This window comes from Oncorhynchus nerka, linkage group LG28 (assembly GCF_034236695.1).
Source record: "Oncorhynchus nerka isolate Pitt River linkage group LG28, Oner_Uvic_2.0, whole genome shotgun sequence".
Classification (NCBI taxonomy): Eukaryota; Metazoa; Chordata; class Actinopteri; order Salmoniformes; family Salmonidae; genus Oncorhynchus; species Oncorhynchus nerka.
The window spans coordinates 51,193,455-51,218,411 of NC_088423.1; the positions used below are offsets into that span (position 1 = coordinate 51,193,455).

At 40.8% G+C, this 24,957-nt stretch overlaps 1 protein-coding gene across 1 annotated transcript in view; it reads left to right on the forward strand.

The window, feature by feature from the left end:
- LOC115113386 (sorbin and SH3 domain-containing protein 1) overlaps nucleotides 1-17,888 on the forward strand; it is a 55,127-nt gene extending 37,239 nt beyond the window's left edge. Inside the window, 14 exon segments of the mRNA XM_029640956.2 lie at nucleotides 1,057-1,133; nucleotides 1,406-1,579; nucleotides 6,093-6,139; nucleotides 6,520-6,634; nucleotides 7,082-7,207; nucleotides 7,500-7,694; nucleotides 7,941-8,077; nucleotides 8,079-8,244; nucleotides 8,246-8,497; nucleotides 9,288-9,386; nucleotides 10,024-10,090; nucleotides 10,093-10,219; nucleotides 10,553-10,659; nucleotides 12,934-17,888. Coding sequence (XP_029496816.2) covers nucleotides 1,057-1,133; nucleotides 1,406-1,579; nucleotides 6,093-6,139; nucleotides 6,520-6,634; nucleotides 7,082-7,207; nucleotides 7,500-7,694; nucleotides 7,941-8,077; nucleotides 8,079-8,244; nucleotides 8,246-8,497; nucleotides 9,288-9,386; nucleotides 10,024-10,090; nucleotides 10,093-10,219; nucleotides 10,553-10,659; nucleotides 12,934-13,001 — 1,757 coding nt within the window. The 3' untranslated portion in view covers nucleotides 13,002-17,888.
- The last annotated feature ends 7,069 nt before the right edge of the window (nucleotides 17,889-24,957 follow it).

Consider the following 24,957-nt stretch of genomic DNA (forward strand, 5'->3'; position numbering starts at 1 on the left):
AGCTACATAAACACGTCCGAGGCCTACATGACACTTCTCTGAATTGTGTTAAAGTAGATTGGCTAAAAGGGATTCATTTAGATAAAAATGTATTGATCTTCATGTAAAATGCCATGTAATGTTGATGCAGGCTATTGTTATGGCAATGCATATGGCATACAGTATACACCCTCAAGTAATGCGTTACCATATCTTTTACAAGGCTATGTGCTTTCGCTTTTTGTCAGCTTTGGCATAAGCAAATGTGCTGTGTCAGGCGTCTGTTTTCGTCTGTCATCCTCCATTTTATCATTCTGACAAGACTGGAATTTCAAGTAGAGAGACTATGTGCTTCCCTCTTATTTCCTTATAGCTGGTATTGGTACTTCCTGTATATATTCTGTGTAATAATACATGGATTTATGTCTCAGAGGTTGGTAATTATAGGGGTTTTTCTTATGGTGTTTGGTTTGAGGAATGGTGAAATGTCTATTGCTAATGGCTGCCTGGGAAGCAAGATGAGTTTAGGGATACAGTTAGTGATAACTGGGATGAAGTAATTAAACATGTCAGTGTGGAAATCAGATGACTCATTGGTGATGGGTGATATGCATTTACATTGTACATCAACCATATCATAAGTCACTTTTTTTGTTGTTGATCTGAATGTTTTGTACAGTATTTTGTTTTCTCTATAGCCATCCACCTCTAGTATTTTTTTCATAAAAACAGGCTAAATAAAGCTGTGTCATACTGTGTTTATTGTTTTTGTGCATGTGGGAATATATTTTTTCCCTTCAGTGTGTGTATCTTTCCTTTGTCATACTGCAACAGACACCTTTTCTTGGAGCATGTCTAGTTCTATATTTTACAGTGTTCCCTTGCATTGTCAAAATACGTTTTACAGCTCTTATTGTAATAGTGGTATTGCAATGGGGTTTAGAGCCATTTCTTCTTTTGTTTATTGAAATATTATAGATATTGAAAGCAGCACTATTGATGAACTCTGTTATGGGAAAATGTTGAATGCCTTTGGAGAATTTCAGGACATAATTGATTGATTTATTTTTGTATTAGATTCAGAGTCCTTGACCCAAGGAGACCTTGGTGACGGCCTGGATGAGGTGGTCAGGAGACGCCATGGAGATAAAGAGGTAATGTTTCTTTACTGTTTGTTTTATGGTTTGTTTATTGTTTCTGCAACATTTCTTTTGTCGTCCTCTCTCAACAAAATCTGATAAATATTACTAAAAACTGTTCAGCGTATACTAAAACTGTGAAATATTTCCCCCAATATTCAAATAGCTTTACCTATCATTTCCATCCTCCATCTTGGAGTGTCCGTGGTCCTTAGAACTATTAATGTGGCATTCAAAAACAAGTCAAATGCTAAATAAATGACAGATAATGGTATGTTTCCTGGCAGAAAATTTTGGAAGAGCAACGGCGGCTGAAGAGGGAGCAGGAGGAGGCTGACACAGCATCGAGGCGACACACGGGAATCGTTCCCACCCACCACCAGTTCATCACTAACGAACGTTTCGGAGACCTGCTCAACATCAACATCAATGACGCAGACAAGAGGAAATCCGGATCAGAGGTACAATACAGTGCCATCCTTCTCATTGTAAAAAATGACAGCTATTTTGGTGTGTGTGTGTGCAGTGGCGGATCTAGCTTGTATGGCGAACCCCACCTTCAGCCCCACCGCAAAAAAACACACATTCTGCACTAACTGTTTTATTCAGACATTTGGAACAACTCAAATAAATAATCATGACATTTAAAAACATTTACAAAAAGCAAGACTCAAATATCAAAAAGAAGTAACAAAGACAAATAGAAACAAATTTGTGTCGATTTGGCACTCGAGCATCAATACATTACCGATCCCCCAACACTGTCAACCAAGAGTCAAGACTAAACCAATTCACCTTGGTGGTGTGCAGACTGGTTTTATATTATTCTGAATGACTTCGCACAAACCAGAAAGAAATGCAACAATATGTCTGTGAAACTATATATTCACACTATTATGAATTAATTGTGGTTTATTTGGTAACATTTCGTACAGTACTAATGCAATTAGTAAAATCCAAGTTAGAGGTGCGCTATTTGATAGACTCCCCCGCTCCCCCTACCTCGGGCTTCCAGTGGAGAGACCTGAGGTCTACCTACCCCAGCCCCCCTCCCATCTTGTACTTCTGAGTGGGAGACCTTCCCAGGCAGCAGCCTGCCTAGCTCACAAACTAGAATCAGGGCACCCACTCCGACATGGTTAATTGACCCACAGTCCCACATGGTGACATGATATCATTGAAATGATGTGCAAATGAGCGATAGAAAACCAATCTCGCAAATGTCACCATTCCGATGTTTTATTTTGTGCGGGCGCCCCGTGCCGCCCCCGGCAAGATACCGCCCTGGGAGGCTGCCCATGTCGCCTATACCTAAATCCACCAGTGTGTGTACTGTACTGTGTGTGTGTGTGTACTGTACTGTGTGTGAGGGGAGGAGAGACAGTCGGGTTCCTGCTTTCACAGATGGTTTTGTCAGCTGTGACCAGACTTCAAAGGGTTGAAGCAAACGTTGTACATTTGAGTCAGATGTTACGGTGATTAGGGCATTAGTAACTCTGGCTTGAATCATTGTTCTGCCTTTTTACTGCTTATTACATTCAACATGGGTCAACACCCATGATGACTATAACCAGGGGTGTCATGCACCCCAAAATTATTTTTAAAACACCTGAAACAGCTTTTTCCTGCAATCTAGAGCCATAATCGTTATGCTTAATTCTATGTAAAAAAATATATATATTTTTCTGCATATCTAAGCATACATCATGAGCTGTCTATATAATCCTGACTCGTGGTCATTTTTTTAAGTATACCAGCCTTGCTAGCAGGCATGCCAGCTAAGATAATTAGACAAGCTATACTGAACAAAAGATATAAACGCAACATACAACAATTTCAACGATTTTACTGAGTTAGTTCATATAAGGAAATCAGTCATTTGAAATAAATAAATTAGGCCCTAGGATTTCACATGACTAGGCAGGTGCCAGCCATAGGTGTGCCTGGGAGGGCATGGGCCCAAGCCCACCCACTGAGGAGCCAGGCCTAGCTAATCAGAATAAGTTTTTCCCCACAAAAGGGCGAAATTGCACGCTCCCTCCCTCAACTTGAGACATCTGTAGCATTGTGTTGTGTGACAAAATTGCTCATTTTAGAGTGGCCTTCTATTGTCCCCAGCACAAGGTGCACCTGTGTCATGCTGTTTAATCAGTTTATTCATATGCCACACCTGTTAGGTGCCTGGATTAGCTTGGCAAAGGAGAAAGGCTCTCGAACAGGGATGTAAACTTATTTCTGCACAACGTTTGAGAGAAATAAGCTTTTTGTGCGTATGGAAGATTTCTGGGATCTTTTATTTCAGCTCATGAACTATGGGACCAACACTTTACATGTTGCATTTATATTTTTGTTCAGTATAGCTTCTTTAACTTGATTGATAGCCTGAAATGGATTCTTGGTAGGTAGCTACAGTGCCTTCAGAAAGTATTCACAACCCTTGACTTTTTCCACATCTTCTTGTGTTACTGCCTGATTTTAAAATGGATTCAATTGAACAATAACTAATAAACTCATTCATAAAAAATGAAAAGCTGAAATGTCTTGAGCCAATAAGTATTCAACCCATTTGTAATGGCAAGCCTAAATAAGTTCAGTTAAAATGTGAGTTAAAATGTGCTTAACAAGTCGCATAATAAGTTGCATGGACTCACTCTTTGCAATAATAGTACTTAACAACATTTTTGAATGACTACCTCAATCTCTCTACTCCACACACACAATTATCTGTAAGGTCCCTCAGTCGAGGAGTGAATTGCAAACACAGATTCAACCACAAAAACCAGGGAGGTTTTCCAATGCTTCGCAAAGAAGGGCACCTATAGGTAGATGGGTAAAAATAGAAAGAGCAGACATTGGCATATCCATTTGAGCACTGTATCAATACACCCAGTCACTACAAAGATACAGGCGTCCTTCCAAAACTAACTCAGTTGCTGGAAAGGAAATCGCTCAGGGAAATCGGAAATCGCTCAGGGATTTCACCACGAGGCCAATGGGTGACTTTAAGAGAGTTTAATGGCTGTGCTAGGAGAAAACTGAGGATGGATCAACATGGTAGTTACTCCACAATACTAACCTAATTGACAGAGTGAAAAGAAGGAAGCAGGTACAGAATAAAATGATTCCAAATCATGCGTCCTGTCTGCAAACAAGGCATTAAAGTAATTACTGCAAAAAATGTGGCGAAGCAATTCACTTTTTGTCCTGAATACAAAGTGTATGTTTGGGTTAAATCCAATACAACACATTACTGAGTACCACTCTCTGTATTTTCAACCATAGTGGTGGCTGCATCATGTTATGGGAATGTTTGTAATCGTTAAGGACTGGGAACAGAATGGAGCTAAGCACAGGCAAAATCCTACAGGAAAACCTGGTTCATTCCACTTTTTCTGTTTTTGTCATTTGTTTTCTGCATTGTTGGGAAGGGCCCGTAAGTAAGCATTTCACTGTTAGTCTACACCTGTTGTTTACGAAGCATTTTGATTTGATTTGAGTCTGCTTTCCACCAGACACTGTGAGGTGAATTCACCTTTCAGCAGAACAATAACCTAAAACACAAGGCCAAATCTACACAGGAGTTGCTTACCAAGAATACAGTGAATGTTCCTGAGTGGCCGAGTTACAGTTTTTGACAACAAAAAAATGACAAATCCATTTTAATCCCACTGTAACAATAAAATGTGGAAAAAGTCAAGGGGTGTGAATACTTTCTGAAGGCACTGTAATTATGAAGTTGGGAGATTGGGAACCTATCTGGGCTAGCTAAAGCCAACTACCTAAAATTGCTAGGTGGGTAGTAGTAATACAGAGAAATAACAACAACCCCAAATATTTTGGGGTAGTTGGAATTTTTTAAACCTTACAAATCTGAGGGGCATGTGCCCCTGTGCCCCCTATGAGCATGACTCCTCTGACTACAACGATTTAAATGTACTTACATCATGATTTGACCTTGCTTGCCTGAATATGGATGAATGAAGCTATTGGGATAGTAGTTGTAGCTATAAACACATTCCAAGGTTCAACATAACGCTTTGTACAGGTTAGCACAATATAGGTTCTACAGTTTTTTTTCACCCATTATGTTTGTGATTTATCGTTTCAACATACCTTTTTACAATACCATACACTTCCAATTATGATTTTTTTAAACCTTTTATTTAACCTTTTATTCAGTTGAGAACAAATTCTTATTTACAATGATGGCCTACTCCGGCCAAACCCGGACAACAAAGAGTATGCTCTCTACTCTACTCTATTTTCAGGGACCAGCTAAATAAATCTGCCCAAAATACTGTATATCATCATGATCCTAGCCTTTCACTCTGTTTTCCCTGACACACACACATTTGCTGCATTTTGATCGGTCTGCCTGCTCTTTTGGCATCTGTTTGACTGCAGTCCACAGTAGCTCAGTATTTACCACCACCGTACAGAATCAGTCACATGAGTCGTTTCATTCCTGTCATTGCTAGAATATTCTCAGTGGATCAGGGACACTGAAAGGGCACAACTAACAACCAGATGAGCTCAGAAGTTAAATTTAGCACTCAAAAACATTTAAGCATTTGAACTAACTACCGACCAGTACAAATTACTGGACTCTGGATTATATGTTTATGTTTTTATACATTCGGGAATCATATTATGTTATTGTTAGTTTGTAGTGCTTTGTATGCTTTGGAGAAGAACACAAATGTTTATTGCAGCCTGACATGTACAAGAGATCTTTTTCATGTGCCTCGACTTTTATGAATAAATAATGTCTTACTACAGGGTATAAAGATATACTGTAACCACCAGCAGTAATTCACGTGCACATAAATTAAAAGAGAGTTTTGTGTGAACCTGGCATGCAAGGCCAGCCTGAACTGAATAACCAATGTTCAGTACATGCCACAGGGCATGGGAGTCCAGGCTGCTTTATCCATCCTTATCCTTAAAACAGTCCCTGCTTTGTTTGTTTTACAGAGAACTCCAGCCCTGGCCCGGTTTGACTTCAGAGCGGAGACTCTAAAGTGGGTAGAACGCATTGACGCATATCTCATGAGTGACTTCAAGAACATGCACAAAATATGTTAAGCTGCAGCAAAATATAAGCCTTGGTGTGTTGTAATCATCATGTTACTGTACCATATAAGCATTAGTGTGACTGGCTGGCTGGCTGGCTGGCTGGCTGGCGGTTTATATTCATCTCCACTCTCACATAGCAATTTCCATGTGGGTAGACCTCATTCTGAGTCTCATAGTGAAATGTTTCATGTGGTCGATATGTGGTCATATTTCTGCCTTTGTCATATTGCTCATATGCCTTTTGACATAATGCTCCTATTTTTAATTTGGCATATTGTTGAATCCAATAGCTAACATATATGTTTGCTGTTGCTCTCTTTTTCAGGGAGTTACCATTTCAAAAGGGAGACATTGTGTACATCATTCGACAGGTGGATAATAATTGGTTTGAAGGGGAGCATCACGGCAGAGTCGGCATCTTCCCGCGGAGTTATGTTGAGGTACAAACCGTTACAATATTGTAACTGAAAATGAACTCTGACCTTTTTGTTACAAAATGGAACTCACTACAGTACAGTACAGACTGATGTGCCAAATTGACCAGTCATTGCAGTGTTATTATGACACAAGTCAATTCTTCAGGGTTATATGACACCAGTCAGTTGAAAAGTTCAACAGTGGAAGAGGCCCAGTATTGGTATTCACTGGAGTCGTGTTCAGTAGGAAGAAACTGTTTTGAAACAGGGAGGTGCCACCTTGTCCATTGGAAAAGCACAGATATTTGTTTCCTGTTGCAAAATGTTGTACTACAGTGTGCCCTCGTGAATGTGACACTGTTACAGTACCTATCATTGACTTTGACTGATTGCCTCCTGAACTTGACACTAGATCCTAGCATTGACATTGACCGATTTGTATTTTGGGCTTTGCGTGTATGTTTTCTCCAGCTCCTTCCCCCTACAGAGAAGGCCCAGCCAAAGAAGAGTGCCCCAGTGCAGGTGCTGGAGTATGGAGAGGCCATTGCACGCTTCAACTTTACAGGGGACACGGTGGTGGAGATGTCATTCAGAAAGGTAAAAATAACTAGGTGTTAAGGGTTTTGAGGTTCGTAGCAGCTGTAACATTTGTTCCTCTTTTTACGTAATACAGATGGAAATCACAAGTATTGCAACATAGTACCATCATAGTTTCAGGATACAGAAAAATACAGTATGCTTATCAGAAATCTTGTGTGAGCTGATGGTGTTTAGTTTGTGCTTGCTTTAATGTTTTACTATGTTATCTTATATAATGGTTTGTTATATCATGCATCTAAATGTGCGATTATACAGTATGAGCTAACGGGATGCCAATGTATGTCTACAGGGAGAGAGGATCATCCTGATTCGCAGGGTTGATGAGAACTGGTACGAGGGCAAAGTCTCTGGCACCAATCGCCAGGGTATATTCCCAGTCACCTACATAGAGGTGCACAAACGACCCAGAGTAAAGAATGGATTGGATTACCCAGACCCCCCCGTTGGCCAATCACCTCACCGCAGCCTCAATGCTTCCCCTCAGGTAATGACACGCTCCACACACACACACACACACTCTCTGGTATAGCTGTCTGGTCCAGGAATACAACAATCCTGTACACTCCAAGTTTGCCTCAGTTTTTTTTGTTTACTTTTGTGGCCTAGTATTGCTATTTATTTTAACTTTATTATTTGTGTTTTGTTTATTCATACTCATGTGTAATGTTTAATCTTTCCGTTTCTGTCCCTCGTCCTCCCCTCTCTCTGGATGGTCATTTTGGTCTATAAGCTGAACCGTGTCCGTAACAACCGGCTCACCACATCCCCCCTGCCCCTCCCCCGCTCCCCCCGCCGCTCTGTGTCCCCCGAGGTCCATGCCATCTCCTCTGAGTGGATCTCCCTGACCATAGGGGGTGCCAGCCCCCCACTGCCCCCACCCCTCCTCTACCCCGCTCTCCTCTGTGTCTTACCGCTGGGGCGAGTACCTGCCCCCATCCAAGTCTGCCAGCCCCGTGCCCCCCATCTGCGGCAGCCCCTATTGCATCTCCCCCATGGCCTCCCCCTCCGCCTCCCCCCTGCCCCCGCCCTACCCGCCCCCGCCCTGGCTCGGCCACCCCTTTCCTCACCTTCACCCCGCCCCAGGGGGAGGACTTCCTGCTTTCCCCTCCCTCTCCTCGTCTGTCCCGCAGCCTGAGCCCCTGTGGAGGGGCGGGCCTGGAGAGCTGGTTGACAGGGGCCAGCCCCTTGAGCATCCTGGAGAGGGAGTTGATGGAGGGGGAGGGGGCAGAGGGAGACAGGGGCACTGGCCGCGAAGCCCTGGGCAGCTGGCGAAATAGCCCTGCAGAGGTATCTGATCAACTGCATGGTGTGCAGTGTTGCATCTCGGGCTCACTGTGGTTAGAACTGGAGTTCTTCCCTCCATGAGCCACAATAATAGGATGTTTCCGTTGTTGCTGCCTCTAGATAGATAATTGTGCAATAGATAGTGAATGACAACTAACTGTAATATTGACCTAAAGTTGACCTTCCTCCAATGCAGTCAGCAAAGCTTACACGACTCATGTGTCATATTTTGGTCTGCATGTTTTTTTTGTTTGTGTGTGCGCTACTAACATGCACATGTTTGAGTATTAAATTCATATTCATATTCATATTTATCTCAGGTGTTTGGAATGAAAACCATGTGACCGTGCATGATTTTTGTATTTTTTATGTGTTGAATGATTCAGAGGGGTTGCAGATTCTTGACCCCCACAATTATACCATCATATTGGAAAATATTGTCATAGAGAAGCCAATTACTATTTGAGACTGGTTTGTGAACATTCTGAAACAAATGTATGAATGTTTTTATAGAAAATAACTTTTGTTTGAGAGATACTGTATGTCTATGGATTTTTCTAACAGTGTAAATTGACTTCCACTACGATTGTGTTTACAGCACGCTGTTGGAAATGAATTGCATCTTCCAGAAATCACCCACTGGGTACACACTGGTTGAATCAACGTTGTTTCCATGTAATTTCAATGAAATGACATGGAACCAACGTAGAATAGATGTTGAATTGACATCTCTGCCCAGTGGGGAACTCCTATTTGTGAGCCATAGAGTCTAATGTGTATGTTCCTCTTACAGCTGCTGAAGAATGATAGTGACTACCATGGAAGAACCTCCAGAAGCCCTGTCATGTTGTTTGACATCCAGGACAACAACATGAATGCTAACTCATTCACGGTAAGGTGCTGATTTGCCTTTTTTTGGGCGACGATAATGTTTGAAAATGAATATGTCTGGTATTTCTGGATAAGAAATATGTGGCGGGGATTTATTTATCATGATCTATGATGATCGCTTGCTTTAACTCGTCACTGTTAATTTAACTGAACTTCGTCCCTTAACTAATCGTTTATCCTAAACCCCATCTCAGCTTTAGACTGTTACTTTGAGTTTCTGTGAAGAACAAGTCAATAAGATGAATATGACAGCATTCTTGCATGACCTTGCTGTCATCTTTTCCTCCCCACTAATTGTGCATATCATATTTTGAATAGTATCAGACGTGAACTAATAGTTAATTGTGACTGTGTTCATTCTATATGCCACTCACTCTAGTGTCTTGCTCTTCCATGCTTACCCCTCGGCCGGACTCCACCACCATCTCTTCTGGTGTTTCACGACTTTCCTGGTTTTTCCTGGTTTCTAACGGATCCCTCCCTTTCTGCCTTGCTACTCACTGGACCTCCTACCTTCCTTCTTCCTGTGCACCCTCTAACTCCCTGCCCTGCCCCTCTACCCAACTCCTTCATCTCTCCTTCTGGGCTGACTGGGAATTCTCTCTCTGACTGACTTCTGACCTGACCACTGTCGCTAGGAGGCGGTGTGTAATGAGATCATGAATATAGCCGAGACCTCGGTGAGGTACTGCAGCACCCTCTCCCCCACCCCAATGACTCTGTCCTCCACAGACTCCTGCCCCCCCTTCACCCCAGTAAACAATCTCTCATCATTTCCCAGCAACCCCAGTCCCACAGCAGCAGCCCGGAGCCAAGCCGTCTCAGCTGTGGAATGTGAGTATGGCCGTCTGACGTCTGTCCCTACGTCTAGTCTGAGCTCTGGATACTCTGGTTTCTGTTTTACTGTTGTACTCTGACTTAAGGCCCCAGTTCAACCGAGTCATGTTCATTAGGGCATGCCACAGAAAAGATTTTAAAATGCTTTGCAAAGAGAAAACTAAAATGAGTCCCAGTAGTCGTTCCCTGTTTCAGTTGGTTTTAAACCATTTGGTGCCTACTGAACACTACCCTGGTCTTGTAAATACGTCTCATATTTCGTTTTTGATACTATGTCTCTCAAGTCCTTTTGTGGTTGAAGTTCTAACTTCATGTAATGTTATCCTACAGTTTCCAGGCTTTGTACAGTTATGTGCCACAGAATGAAGATGAGCTGGAGCTGCAGGAGGGAGATCTTGTCAGTGTCATGGAGAAGTGCGATGATGGCTGGTTTGTTGGTATGTGCCTGGGGGCTCAGGATGGATTCCCCAAAGATATGGTCATAGTCACATTCATCCATATAGGGTTACAGCAGAGTGACAGCAGAGTGACAGCAGAGGGTAAAACTGCCATGTGGGTAGTTTCTCAGAAATGTGCATATAGAGGAGGTTCAAACTCATCGGGCTCTATTTTCTCAAACCTAACACAATGGTCAATCTTAGCGCTGGCAGTAGCGCTATAGGTTTTGGGGTGTGTCAAAAATATTTGAGCTATTTTCACAACCGAAATGAGTGGAGCAGTAGCAAGCGGTAGCTGGGTCTTGATGAATAAAGAAGTTGTGGGTGCATAGCGACTTGACACCTCACTGGCCAATCAGAACGTGCTCAATGGCTAAATATGTGGTCACTTTAAGTTGTGTATTTACGGTCTTCTATGTATTGCGTTGTCATCAACTCCTAGTTAGTTAAATAGCCTCCCCCATATTTGCTAAATACGTTAAATATGTTTGCAGTCCACATTGTTCTAATTGCGTTGCTTCAATATGGAAATACATTGTTTTGTAGGGGCTGTAGGGGATAGGCCTACTGTAAATTGGACATGGACATGCCAAACGTAATCAATAAGCAATATTAAATTCACTAGGCTATTGATGAGGCCTAAAAAGACAGTGTATAATTCTAATAAAAATGGGGCTGTCTAAATAGTTACAGGCACCAAAATTACTCCCCGTGGGCTTATAATACAGACAAGGCAACTTAGACAATGGGGGGTTTTAGGCACATCCAAACTTTTCACAGGAACTGGACAAAGATTGAATATAAAGAGAAAGGGGGAATGTCCACTCTCACTGTTAATCTGCTCCCAAATGTAATGTTTTATAAACGTCATGGAGCCCATCTTACTGATCATACTTGCACTTCTCCAGAAATAGCCATGTACATTCTCAACATAAACCCATTGTCGCTGAATCTTTATAATAAGTTTGGTTTTTAATCAAATGAAATGAAAAGCAATTCATCTGTTTTGGTTTTTTTTTCTACAACAACAATATTTCTAAATAGGATCGGGTTAGAAGCATGATGTCATAAATCGCATCTCTTGTTCCATGAACATAAAGCAAACCAACCAACCACAGGAGGTTGGTGGCACCTGAATTGGGGAGGACGGGTAATGGCCGGAGCGGAAAAGGTGGAACGGTGTCAAATTCATTAATTACATGTTTCCACGTGTTTGATGCCATTAAATTCGCTCAGTTCCAGCCATTATTATGAGCCATCCTCCCCTGAGGCGTGGATGTTTGTCCTATACATTGAATATTGTTTATTAAATAGTATACAGTAACCCTTCAATAAGGCTAGTTATAACAAACATTTAGCCAATCTAGTATTTTTTTTGGGGGGGGGAGGTTCAAATATTTATCTACACACATTGCATTTGCATTTCAAAAATGCACTGCATGTTCGAGCCATGGACAAATTAATATTGCCCAACCATTATAATAAGATTAGCCTACCATTGCCGTTGATATAGCCTGTTAGTGGCTTTGCCACGTGGAAGGTAAACAAATGAACAGGCAAATAGCCTGGGCTACAAGCAGATTCTGCACCAAGCACAGCGATTGGAATTCCTGCGATTGGACAGTTAGGTCCAAGAGATGAAAGTGTAAGATACTATTTTTTAACAAAATTATAAAGGAAAAACAATAAAAAGTCTATTGTAAATGACATGATGTTTCTAAACAGACTTCCTACAGTCACTGGCACCTTTCATTCGATGGGTATCTCACATAGGCCTATTGAGTCCTAACTTTTCACAGAAGCTGCATGGACAAAAATAATGTCCAATATGAAGAAATACGGTAATGGCAGTTGACTCTTTTGCTGCTGGAAGATATTTTAATAAAACATTGGTTATAGGCTACTGATTAGGCTACTGTGTGCCTCCGCTGACAAAATCGATGCCATAACCAATTGGATTACTGCTAAACCAGATTTTAGTGAGTCTTAAATATCACACGTAGCGCTACTTGAAATTGGCACGGTTTTAATCACACATCAAATATTTCCACCCCTTCCACCTCAGCGCAAGCGAGCTGAGATATATAGCAAAGCGCTGGTTTTTAACAACTCGGGAATTGCCAATGAGCATGCGTTTGGCCTAAAAAATAGAGCCCGTAGAGTTGAAAACGTATGTGTTTATGTACTCAATAGTAGTGGTTGCTATTATGTCACATAAGTGGAGGCACATTTGATTGCAAAGACTAACAAATGTTGTTGTTGTTTTGTTCTCAGGTACCTCGAAGAGGACAAAACAGTTTGGCACGTTTCCAGGAAATTACGTAAAAGAGGTCAACTTATAACCTGTCAACAAACATTTATAGTGTGAGGAGAACCTAGCTCTAACCCTTGGTTGCCTGTTGAGTGTTGGGAAGTTATTACTATTACTCTTGACTGTTTAAATGAGGACAGTTATTTAGTCAAGTGAATACGTTTGTCTAATGTAAGTGATCAGTTTGGTCTGAGGTATGTTAAGGTGCATGAGGTGACAATAGGAGAAAGCTAGCTGTTGACACTCTGCCCAATCGTCAGTGTGGTGTACACATACCCTAACCACGTCCTGCACAGTACATGGCTGGATTTATCATATGATATTCTAACAATGGAATTGTTAGTAAAACAATTAAATGTCACACACACTGCAGCATACACTGAGTGTACAAAACATTAGGAACACCTTCCTAATATTGAGTTGCACCCCCCTTTACCCTCAAAACAGCCTCAAAGTGTCAAAAGCGTTCCACAGGAATGCTGGCCCATGTTGACTCCAATGCTTCCCACAAGTGTGTCAAGTTGGCTGGATGTCTATTGGGTGGTGGACTATGCTTGATACACACAGGAAACTGTTGAGCTTGAAAAACCCACCATTGTTGCAGTTCTTGACACACTCAAACCGGTGCGACTGGCACCTGCTACCATACCCCGTTCAAAGGCACTTAAATCTTTTGTCTTGCCCATTCACCCCCTGAATAGCACACATACACAATCCATGTCTCAACTGTCTCAAGGCTTAAAAATCTTTCTTTAACCTGTCTCATCCCCTTCACCTACACTGATTTAAAGTGGATTCAACAAGTGACATAAGGGATCATAGGTTTTACCTGGATTCACCTGGTCAGTCTGTCATGGAAAGAGCAGGTTTTCCTAATGTTTTGTACACGGTATATTCTTATACAGTAGGTATAGTACTTGCGGTGTGTCCTTGTGATTTGTTAACTACTATACAAAGTATTTTTGAAGCACATGAATGTCTATCTATATGAGGGGGCAGTAGCAGAGCAGTTTATGGATCAAGAGAGCGGTTCTTACAACCTCCATGATGGATCAGGAGGGCTCAAATGTGTAGTTGCTGCACTAGAGAAATAGGAGCTGTTATTCATCAGCTACCTTCCAGGACCTATGTTGGGGAAAGTTGTTTTATTTAACGTTGAATGCAGATATATTTGAAGGTTGACATGACTTGCTTAGCTGTCTAGAATACCATTTTTTTTTCTAGGAAAACCCATGTAGTGTTTGGTTGGACATACCATGAAGGTACCAGCCTGTATGTGATGGCACATACTTGGACCGTGTCCAACAGACCATATTCCTTGGGTTTAAATTTCAAAAATCCATTGACCTGACAGCGAACTTAAAGCAACAAATTTATAGGCCTGCTATATTGTGTATCATCGTGGAATGGCTTGATTTTGTTAGCTCAGGAGGCACTAAAAGTTAGAAAGCTATGTTTGTGACAATGTTAGGCTTGTAGTCTTTATAAAAAATAGCAGAACACTCTTACCTCGGTGTAGTCCAAAAGCTTCCAATGCCATTTTAGTATTGCCTCTGGTTTCTATTCAAGGTCTGTACTATAATTCGAGCACGTTCATCTGCATGATAGAAATCCCAATGATCAAACATATTAGCTAAGCTTTCTGTCAGATGAAGTAAAGAATGCAATCAGGAAGACTGGCTGTGCTATGTATGTACCTGATGAAGATAGCTCGTGTGTGTGTATGAGCTAATGGGTGAGTGTGCGTGATCTTCTGTGATTCCTGTGAGGTAGCTGGTGGCAGACAGCTGCCTAAACTAGACTGGCTCCAGTGGAACCACAGGACAGGCGTGGTATGCCACTTTTTCTAAGCACTTAACTGTATCAATAGCTAGGTTTCCATCCAATTGGCGATAGATTTGAATGTGAATATTCGACAATCCGCATAAAAACAATATGCACATTTTCCCACCAGGGATGTGGTTGAATCAAATGGACTTGTTGTGGAAAAAAGGCTCTGCGTGATGACGTAGTGCACATAAATATAACTTTTTGCGGTCAAATTCCCATGCCCCAAAAAAAGTGAAATGTGTTTCCATCGCATTTTCAATGCTACTGATGGTTTTGTCACAAGAATGTTGTGTTATATAGAGAATATGCCCACTCTGATCTTGGCACGTGCGCTTTTAGCCAACAGTTCACAGATAGAGTGCGGGTAAGCTAGCCTACATTATGTGATTATTTGAATTGTCAAACAGCAGCCAAGCATCAATTAACATGTCACTAGAATATTTATTGGAATGGAGCATTAAGCTCATCTCCTTGCACTTTCACCACCCTGTGAAGTTTATGATAACTTATTCAATCTATAGCTTAATAAACTGCATGTTTTCCCGAGTTGTAGTGGGACGACCACACAACATATCACATGACTCCCAAGTTAACTTCAATATGATATTATATCAATATTTTCTTATTAAAGGTATTTCCACCACCATTTCTTGCATAATTCATTTGACTGACAACAACAACAACAAAAACATTGGAAAGTTTAGCGACAAATTATTTTTTATTTTATCCGACATGTCATTTTCTTCGCATTAAAAAGGTTAGTGCCATCATTATTTTGAGGTCTAGGCACAACAAGATAAACATGACTAATTATCTTTGAGCTGGACTACTCCCTTGAGGAAGATTGCTTTGAAATCGGATATCGAAGCAGTCTTCCTGTGAGGACAGAGGTCCCCAATTTCAAAGCTTCATCAGATTTGTAAACTGGTAAAAAGGCATGCACCATGTCAGAATACTGTATATTCTGAAAACTTGGTAGATTGAAAAAAGGATGCCTTATGTTGTGGCAGCTCTACTTTCTTCTCTCTTAACTTAGTCATGTCAAATTCTTCCTCTTTATGACTAACTGCTATGTGTTCTTCAGTGGAATCCTAAAATGTCATGAGTGACAGTCTAGGTTCACTAGGCAGTATAATTGAAATTATATATCAGTAAGACTATCAACATCTAACTAGTATTATTACCTTTTTTTACTGTAGTAATACTAATCTAGTTCCTGAAGTGATACTGATTAAGATTATTTATATATGTTACATATCTTTATTTATCCACTTGATGAAGTTCGCTACAGTAGTGCAGTGATGATTAGCATTGACCAAATTGGGACATGGTCTGGAGTTATTAAGTGGCTACCCCCTATCATGTTACCTTGTGAGATATTTATTCTACAATGAAGTACAGCTCTGCCTGTTTACTCATTTGTCTGTTGTACTTGAAAGGAATAGAAAGCTTCATTCTGTCAAGCTGTTACAATGTTTGTCATTGACGTGAGACGATACAACACTCAAACATCCAACATCGTTTATCCCAAGCTTTTTTTACATCCAACATGGATGAGAATAGTCTTGTGTGACAGTTGTTCTTACCAAACCAGTTACATTGTGCTGAGTTTTGTCTCTAAATCGTTCATATGACTATCAAGAAGTATTTTGCGGCAACAGTGAAGCATAGATGAGGTGTTCTACTCACCGGCGGTAACTGTGGAAGGACGGGCTGTGGTAATGGCTGGAACGGAATCAATGGAGTCGTATCGAACACATCAAACATGGTTCTCATGTGTTTAATACCAGTCCATTTACTCCATTCCAACCATTATTATGAGCCGTCATCCCCTCAGCAGCCTAATGTGGTCCGACTGTATGGCCATTCATGTGTTTGTAAGTAGTGTTTCTTACATTTCCCCTTGGTCTGCGGTACATAACTGCCATAACTTGTGTTTCTGAAGGATAACCTGAGTGGTGGTTGTATTATGACTCCGCTGTGAGCTGTTTACCACATAGAGATACAGTATAACACAATGTGTTCTATTTAATTACGTGGTTCCCCCATGCTAGCACTTGCACTATAGATATTACCCTTCTCCAACACAGACATCCGAAGTCAAAACAAAGCTTATAAGATCCAGGGACAATTTAATAAGGAAAGGTCTGTTCCGTGTCAAACTGGCTGTATGATAGACTTTGGCAACAAGCAATCGCTCTTCTTGTGCTATCGTATGATAGCCTTTACAAGTCAGTGTAGAATGTTGATGTGATAATGTGCTCCATGAAACATCGCAGGATGTATGAATGTATGATTGTGGAGTACTGTATACACACATTATGTAAAAAGGATCCGTGCTTTCAGCTTGAATTAACATGTAAACCATTAAAACAGCCTGGCACAATAAGGATTGTAAATATGTATAATAAAGAAGTATGGAATCCAAGTGATGGGAAAAGTCACATAAAGCTCTATCAGTTGTTCCAGCTTATTTACCTGAATGATTTTTTTTTGGGGGGGGGGGGGGGGGGCAAAGCACAGAGTGAAGAGTTATTTAGCACAGACAGTTTGATGCATATGAAGTAACATTACGCTGCCATTTTGTGAGGATCGTAATGCCTTATTTCAAATACAAATTGTGCCTAATTTTCATTTGCTTTTATTGATGATCACAGAAATGTATCCATATGTCATATTTAAGGATATTACTATTGTTTATACCATTAGATTTAGTCCTTGATGGGAGAATATATGTACTAGGTACCACTACTGTACCAGTACTTTGACTAAAGTGTGACACTGCTTCAAAGATATTATTAATGATCAAGGCACTTAACCCTCATTTGCTCCAGCGGTGCCGTACTACTATGGTTGACCCTGTAAAACAACACATTTCACTGCACCCATCCGGTGTGTGACAATACTATATATATATTTTGTTTTCTTTAGTTTGCCAAGATGCACAACCTGCAACAGGTTTTGTTTGTTTGCTTTTTTCATTTTCTTTTTGCAGTGCTGTTTCTGTGTCAATATTAAAATGAAGACAACACTATTTACTGCTGTGATTTCGGTATTATGCAATATTTAATAAACTATATAAAGCATCCTGAAGTACCATGTGTCTAATGTCCTTTAATAGGTATAACTTTGAAACAACTGAAGGGTTTAAAAAAAAAAAAACTGTTTTACAGTTATTTGTATTTAATGTTGTTTGACTAAGCTTATTCTGATAATTTTCTCAAAAGCCCATACTGAACACAACAGACTCACAGACGCAGGTATACTCCAGAGAACCTGAGATGTCATGGATAACGCTGATTATATAATCAGTGCTAGATAGGAGACAGCACAAACTCATTTTGCCGCGGGGGCCGCATTCGGTCTTCCACAAGGTCCGAAGGGCCGCACTGAAATGTTTTTTATATTTCCTCGCTGTCACAATTTGGAAACTGTAGAGCTCTATCCATCGTTTATGGAATTTTCAATACTCCCCGACTGTCTATATTTATTTTTGGGGGATGATTATTAGCGAGCTGGACACAGTCAAGAAACTGTTTAAATGTAGGTCCATTATCATTCCTACAACGGTTTAGTTTGAGTCATTCTAATAAAGTATATTGAATATATTGGACCCCTTAGTGGGCCGGATCCGATCTGTGGGCCGTATGTTTCACATAAATGATCATGGAAAAGTAAACCATTTTGGCTACAGTGAGTCCGACACCACCAACAACATCCCAATTGAACCTCTGATTTGAAAGTGATCAATACAGTTCAAACGATTTATATTGCTTTGTTAGGCCTACTCGATCATGCACTGAGAGGCCCTGATACAGTAGGCCAAGTAGGACAGTTTCTGTGTAGGGCCTACATTCATTTGCTTGTCTCCTATCTTACTACTATATAGTCCAATATGTGAACATGTAAACTTTTTCATTAAATCATGAAACGTGTTACACTTGCACAGTTTGGGGCCCATTTTCAAATATGGAGCCATCGCAAAAGAAACTACACATTTTCCACCATTACCAAATAATGTATTTTGCATCATATCTCCTGAACCAAACATGATAACATAGAAAATGTCATGTCTACGTTTTGATGGTCAATGATTACAACGGTGCCATGTAGGATGACACAACAGTGGTAGGCTTGATTACCAACAACGATGAGACGGCCTACGGGGAGGAGGTGAGGGCCCTCGGAGTGTGGTGTCAGGAAAATAACCTCACACTCAACGTCAACAAAACTAAGGAGATGATTGTGGACTTCAGGAAACAGCAGAGGGAACACCCCCCTATCCACATTGATGGAACAGTAGTGGAGAGGGTAGTAAGTTTTAAGTTCCTCGGCGTACACATCACAGACAAACTGAATTGGTCCACCCACACAGACAGCATCGTGAAGAAGGCGCAGCAGCGCCTCTTCAACCTCAGGAGGCTGAAGAAATTCGGCTTGTCACCAAAAGCACTCACAAACTTCTACAGATGCACAATCGAGAGCATCCTGTCGGGCTGTATCACCGCCTGGTACGGCAACTGCTCCGCTCACAACCGTAAGGCTCTCCAGAGGGTAGTGAGGTCTACACAACGCATCACCGGGGGCAAACTACCTGCCCTCCAGGACACCTACACCACCCGATGTCACAGGAAGGCCATAAAGATCATCAAGGACAACAACCACCCGAGCCACTGCCTGTTCACCCCGCTATCGTCCAGAAGGCGAGGTCAGTACAGGTGCATCAAAGCTGGGACCGAGAGACTGAAAAACAGCTTCTATCTCAAGGCCATCCGACTGTTAAACAGCCACCACTAACATTGAGTGGCTGCTGCCAACACACTGACTCAACTCCAGACACTTTAATCATGGGAATTGATGGGAAATGATGTATCACTAGCCACTTTAAATAATGCTACCTAATATAATGTTTACATACCCTACATTATTCATCTCATATGTATATACTGTACTCTATATCATCTACTGCATCTTTATGTAATACATGTATCACTAGCCACTTTAACTATGCCACTTTGTTTACATACTCATCTCATATGTATATACTGCACTCAATACCATCTACTGTACCTTGCCTATGCCGCTCTGTACCATCACTCATTCATATATCTTTATGTACATATTCTTACAGCTGGGGAGAATACAGTGACAAGAAAAAGTATGTGAACCCTTTGGAATTACCTGGATTTCTGCATAAATTGGTCATCAAATTTGATCTGATCTTCATCTAAGTCGCAACAATAGACAAACATAGTGTGCTTAAACTAATAACACACACAGTGTATTTTTCCTGTCTATTCTGAATACATTTTTAAACATTCACAGTGTAGGTTGGAAAAAGTATGTGAACCCCTAGGCCCTTCTCCAAAAAGTACTTCTCCAAAAGCTAATTGGAGTTTGGAGTCAGCTAACCTGGAGTCCAATCAATGGGACGAGATTGGAGATGTTGGTTAGAGCTGCCTTGCCCTATAAAAAACTCACAAAATTTGAGTTTGCTATTCACAAGAAGCATTGCCTGATGTAAACCATGCCTCGAACAAAAGAGATCTCAGAAGACCTAAGATTAAGAATTGTTGACTTGCACAAAGTTGGTAAGGGTTACAAAAATATCTCTAAAAGCCTTGATGTTCATCAGTCCACGGTCAGACAAATTGTCTATAAATGGAGAAAGTTCAGCACTGTTGCTACTCTCCCTAGGAGTGGCTGTCCTGCAAAGATGACTGCAAGAGCACAGGGCAATGAGGTTAAGAAGAATCCTAGTGTCAGCTAAAGACTTACAGAAATCTCTGGAACATGCTAACATCTCTGTTGACGAGTCTACTATATATAAAGCACTAAACCAGATGTTCAACAAATACGCAGTTTATTTATCAGTTTACATTTGCTTCAGCATTGTCAATATTGAGTTAATAAGGGCTCAGTAAACTACTTACTTCAGTTGATTGAATAGTATATGGTATAATGTCATAAGGTGAATGCACCAATCTGTAAGTCGCTCTGGATAAGAGTGTCTGCTAAATGACTTAAATGTAAATGTAAACAAGAATGGTGTTCATGGGAGGACACCATGGAAGAAGCCACTGCTGTCCAAAAAAAACAGTGCTGCACGTCTGAAGTTTGAAAAAGTGCACCTGGATGTTCCACATCTCTGCTGGCAAAATATTCTGTGGACAGATGAAACTACAGTTGAGTTGTTTGGAAGGAACACACAACACTATGTGTGGAGAAAAAAAGGCACAGCACACCAACATAAAAACCTCATCCCAACTGTAAAGTATGGTGGAGGGAGCATCATGGTTTGGGGCTGCTTTGCTGCCTCAGGCCCTGGACAGCTTGCTATCATTGACAGAAAAATTAATTCCCAAGTTTATCAAGACATTTTGCAGGAGAATGTTAGGTTATCTGTCCGCCAATTGAATCTCAACAGAAGTTGGGTGATGCAACAGGACAACGACCCAAAACACAGAAGTAAATCAACAACAGAATGGCTTCAATAGAAGAAAATACGCCTTCTGGAGTGGCCCAGTCAGAGTCCTGACCTCAACCCGATTGAGATGCTGTGGCATGACCTCCAGAGAGCAGTTCACACCAGACATCCCAATAATATTGCTGAACTGAAACAGTTTTGTAAATAGGAATGGTCCAAAATTCCTCCTGACCGTTGTGCAGGTCTGATCCGCAACTACAGAAAATGTTTGGTTGAGGTTATTGCTACCAAAGGAGGGTCAACCAGTTATTAAATACAAGGGTTCACATACTTTTCCAACCATGCACTGTGAATGTTTACACGGTGTGTTCAATAAAGACATGAAAACATACAATTGTTTGTGTGTTATTCGTTTAAGCCGACTGTGTTTGTCTATTGTTGTGACCTAGATGAAGATCAGATCAAATTGTATGACCAATTTATGCAGAAATCCAGGTATTTCCAAAGGGTGCACATACTTTTTCTTGCCACTGTGCTACTGGGTTTGTGGTTTTGGTCATGATCCATTCGATGGTAATAAGGAAGAAGATAGGAAAGTGACCTGTGTCTCACTGCAGACTGAACAAGGACACACTTAGAGAGTGTACTACCAAAGAGAATATACATGAAGAGGTTCAGAAACTGCTTCTCCAATAGCAATCCCTGATCTCGCTTGTAGGCAATAAACACGCAATCAGGTCTCATGCCTTGATCACACCCACAGCATCATTGCGCAAAATAGTACGCAACATCATCTGGATGTGTATGCAACAAAGTTCAATATTCACCTTCTGCTACCATTTCTTTCAAGACCTCTATGTATACAGTTTGGCGCATACGTTCGATAAATCCAACGTATGCACCACACAGAACGCCCTGCAACTGCCTCTGCAACGCAATGCTGCAAGGCAAATGCAGCGTTCAATTGGAAATGAATGTACTTATGGTGTACCAAAATGCGTAACAGTCCTGTCCTGCCGGACTGCGCATGTGCAGGCCGTCAAATAAAAGGCACTCCTTTGATATAAAGTTGTTTTTGACGTAAATGAAAGTGTCAGTTTGTCAATTTCACGAGGTTGTAGTAATGACATGTTTAGCTGCTTGCGACATTGGCTTGAATCTAGGTTGTGCCTTTAATGGCCTAAACTCAACAAAGGGAACTCACCAAAGGCGAGGAGTGTGTGTGATTTATTTTAGAATGCATTGTTTTGAAATATAATGACCCAGACCCAATCGAAGCCGGGCAGGCGGATTGTCCACTGACGCCTGGCTTGATTAAAACATGTCTCTATTTATGCATTTTATTGATGGTGCTGTAGTCACACAAAACAATAAAATGTTTTCTTTAGCTCATTTGAATTGGAAGAGGTAGCTAAGGGTTAAATTAGACCAATTCATCCATTTATGGAAACACAACATCTGCAAAGACGATTGGAGATATGGACTATCGCGCTTGCATACAGTCACTGCTCTGCCTGTCATGTCCTTTCCACCCGCCTCGCTTTGCTTGCGGAGTTTTTCACTTAAAACTTATTCGGGATCAGTGTCCCTTCCACGGCATGGCTAAGCCAACATAGACTAATGCGATTAGCATGAGGTTGTAAGTAACAAGAACATTTCCCAGGACATAGACACATCTGGTATTGACAGAAAGCTTAAGTTCTTGTTAATCTAACTGTACTGTCCAATTTACAGTAGCTATTACAGTGAAAGAATACCATGCTATTGTTTGAGGAGAGTGCACAATTTTGAACATGAAAAGTTATTAACAAACAAATTAGGCACATTTGGGCAGTCTTGATACAACATTTTGAACAGAAATGGAATGGTTCATTGGATCAGTCTAAAACTTTACGTACACACTGATGCCATCTAGTGTCCAAAATCTAAATTGCACCTGGGCTGGAATAATACATTATGGCCTTTCTCTTGCATTTCAAATATGATGGCGCAAAACAAATACAAAATAACGGTTGTTTTTTTCTTTGTATTATCTTTTACCAGATCTATTGTGTTATATTCTACCACATTCCTTTCCATAAACTTCAAAGTGTTTTCTTTCAAATGGTACCAAGGTTTCAGGGCCTGAGCCACAGGCAGTTAGATTTGGGTATCTCATTTTAAGCGAAATTAGAAAAGAAAAGGACTAATCCTTATTTAAGGAAGACATTTTCACTTCTCCCATTGACTCCCCAAACCCTGTTGACTCCCCAAACCTAGTTCAGTCTGCTTTCCAACAGACACTGGGAGACAAATTCACCTTTCAGCAGGACAATGTATAATATTTATCTAATCAAGATATATTAGTGTTTTATATCCCATTAATTAAAAAAGATATACTTTTTCTTTCACTTTGACATTACATTTTGTGTAGATCATTGACACAAAATTACAATTAAATCAATTATAATCCCACTTTGTAACACAACAAAATGTTGAAAAAGTCAAGAGTGTGAACACTTTTTGAAAACACTGTATGTGCCCATGAAATCTCCAATTCCCTGGCCCCAAACAATTTCAAAGGCCTTCCTGTGTTAAATGAATTTACAGTGTCACACAGTATCCACATTCACAACCAGAGGCAAGACGACAGCAGTAGACAACTGTATAGCTCACTATGCTACATAAATAATATATTGTGTGCGTTGTCAGAAACATCGGTTCACCATTATATAATAATCTAAACGGTTTATGATGTTTTACATGGCACTGTTGTAATCACTGACCATCAAAACATAGGTGTAGACATCACCTTTTCTGTGTTATCACGGTTGGTTCTACAGATATAACCGAATAGACATTGCCCGGTTATGGCGGATTAGCAAAATGGCCAACACAGAAGCCTGGAGTTGTTTTTGATGTTGTGCATGGCATCACTGTAATTTTTGGCCATCAAAAAATAGGGGTAGGCATCTTTTCTGAGTTTTCATGTTTGGTTCATGAGATATGATGCAACAAACATTATTTGATATGGCGGAATGGAGAATGGCCACCATGGCCGCAAGGAGGTATTTTTTGCGATAGCGCCATATCTGAAAATGTTCAGGATCCCAAACTGTACAGTGGCGCATTACCATACAGGATTTACCCCTGTTTTATCCAAAAGGCTCGCAATCGTGTGTCACTAGGCCATGGCTCCGGCGGACCTGCTCTCACTTGGTGCCAAAGCTAGGCCACTGGTACTTTTCATCTTGCATTTACTGTACATAACAATTGCTAACTGTGAACTTTACACCTTCTGAAAAAGCAACTGTTTTTAATATGCAGAAGTTGTTGATTCTGCTCTTACAAGTCCTCACTGTCAGCCCTAGCTATGGAAACCACTTCTTCTTATATGATATAATGGCAGTCCGCAAACCAATGTTAAAGGTGCATGCCGCCACCTACTGTGCTGGAGTGTGTGGTCAATCACGGTTTACAACATTTCTAAATCCTCTTACCTAACTCAGTACTTCTAAGAAAATATAAAATACCCCTACTAACTTCTAATAGACCCTCCTCCATCCCCATAAATCCCTTCCAAACCCCCCCAACTTCAATGACCCTACACTTCAATCATTCCTTCTTTTCAACATACTTACAACAATATAACACATGTTCCACCGTTTCATCGACCATACACTCCAGACACCAACCATTCACATGCTTTCCAACCAGATGTAATGACTAGTTCAATGTACAATGTTCTAAA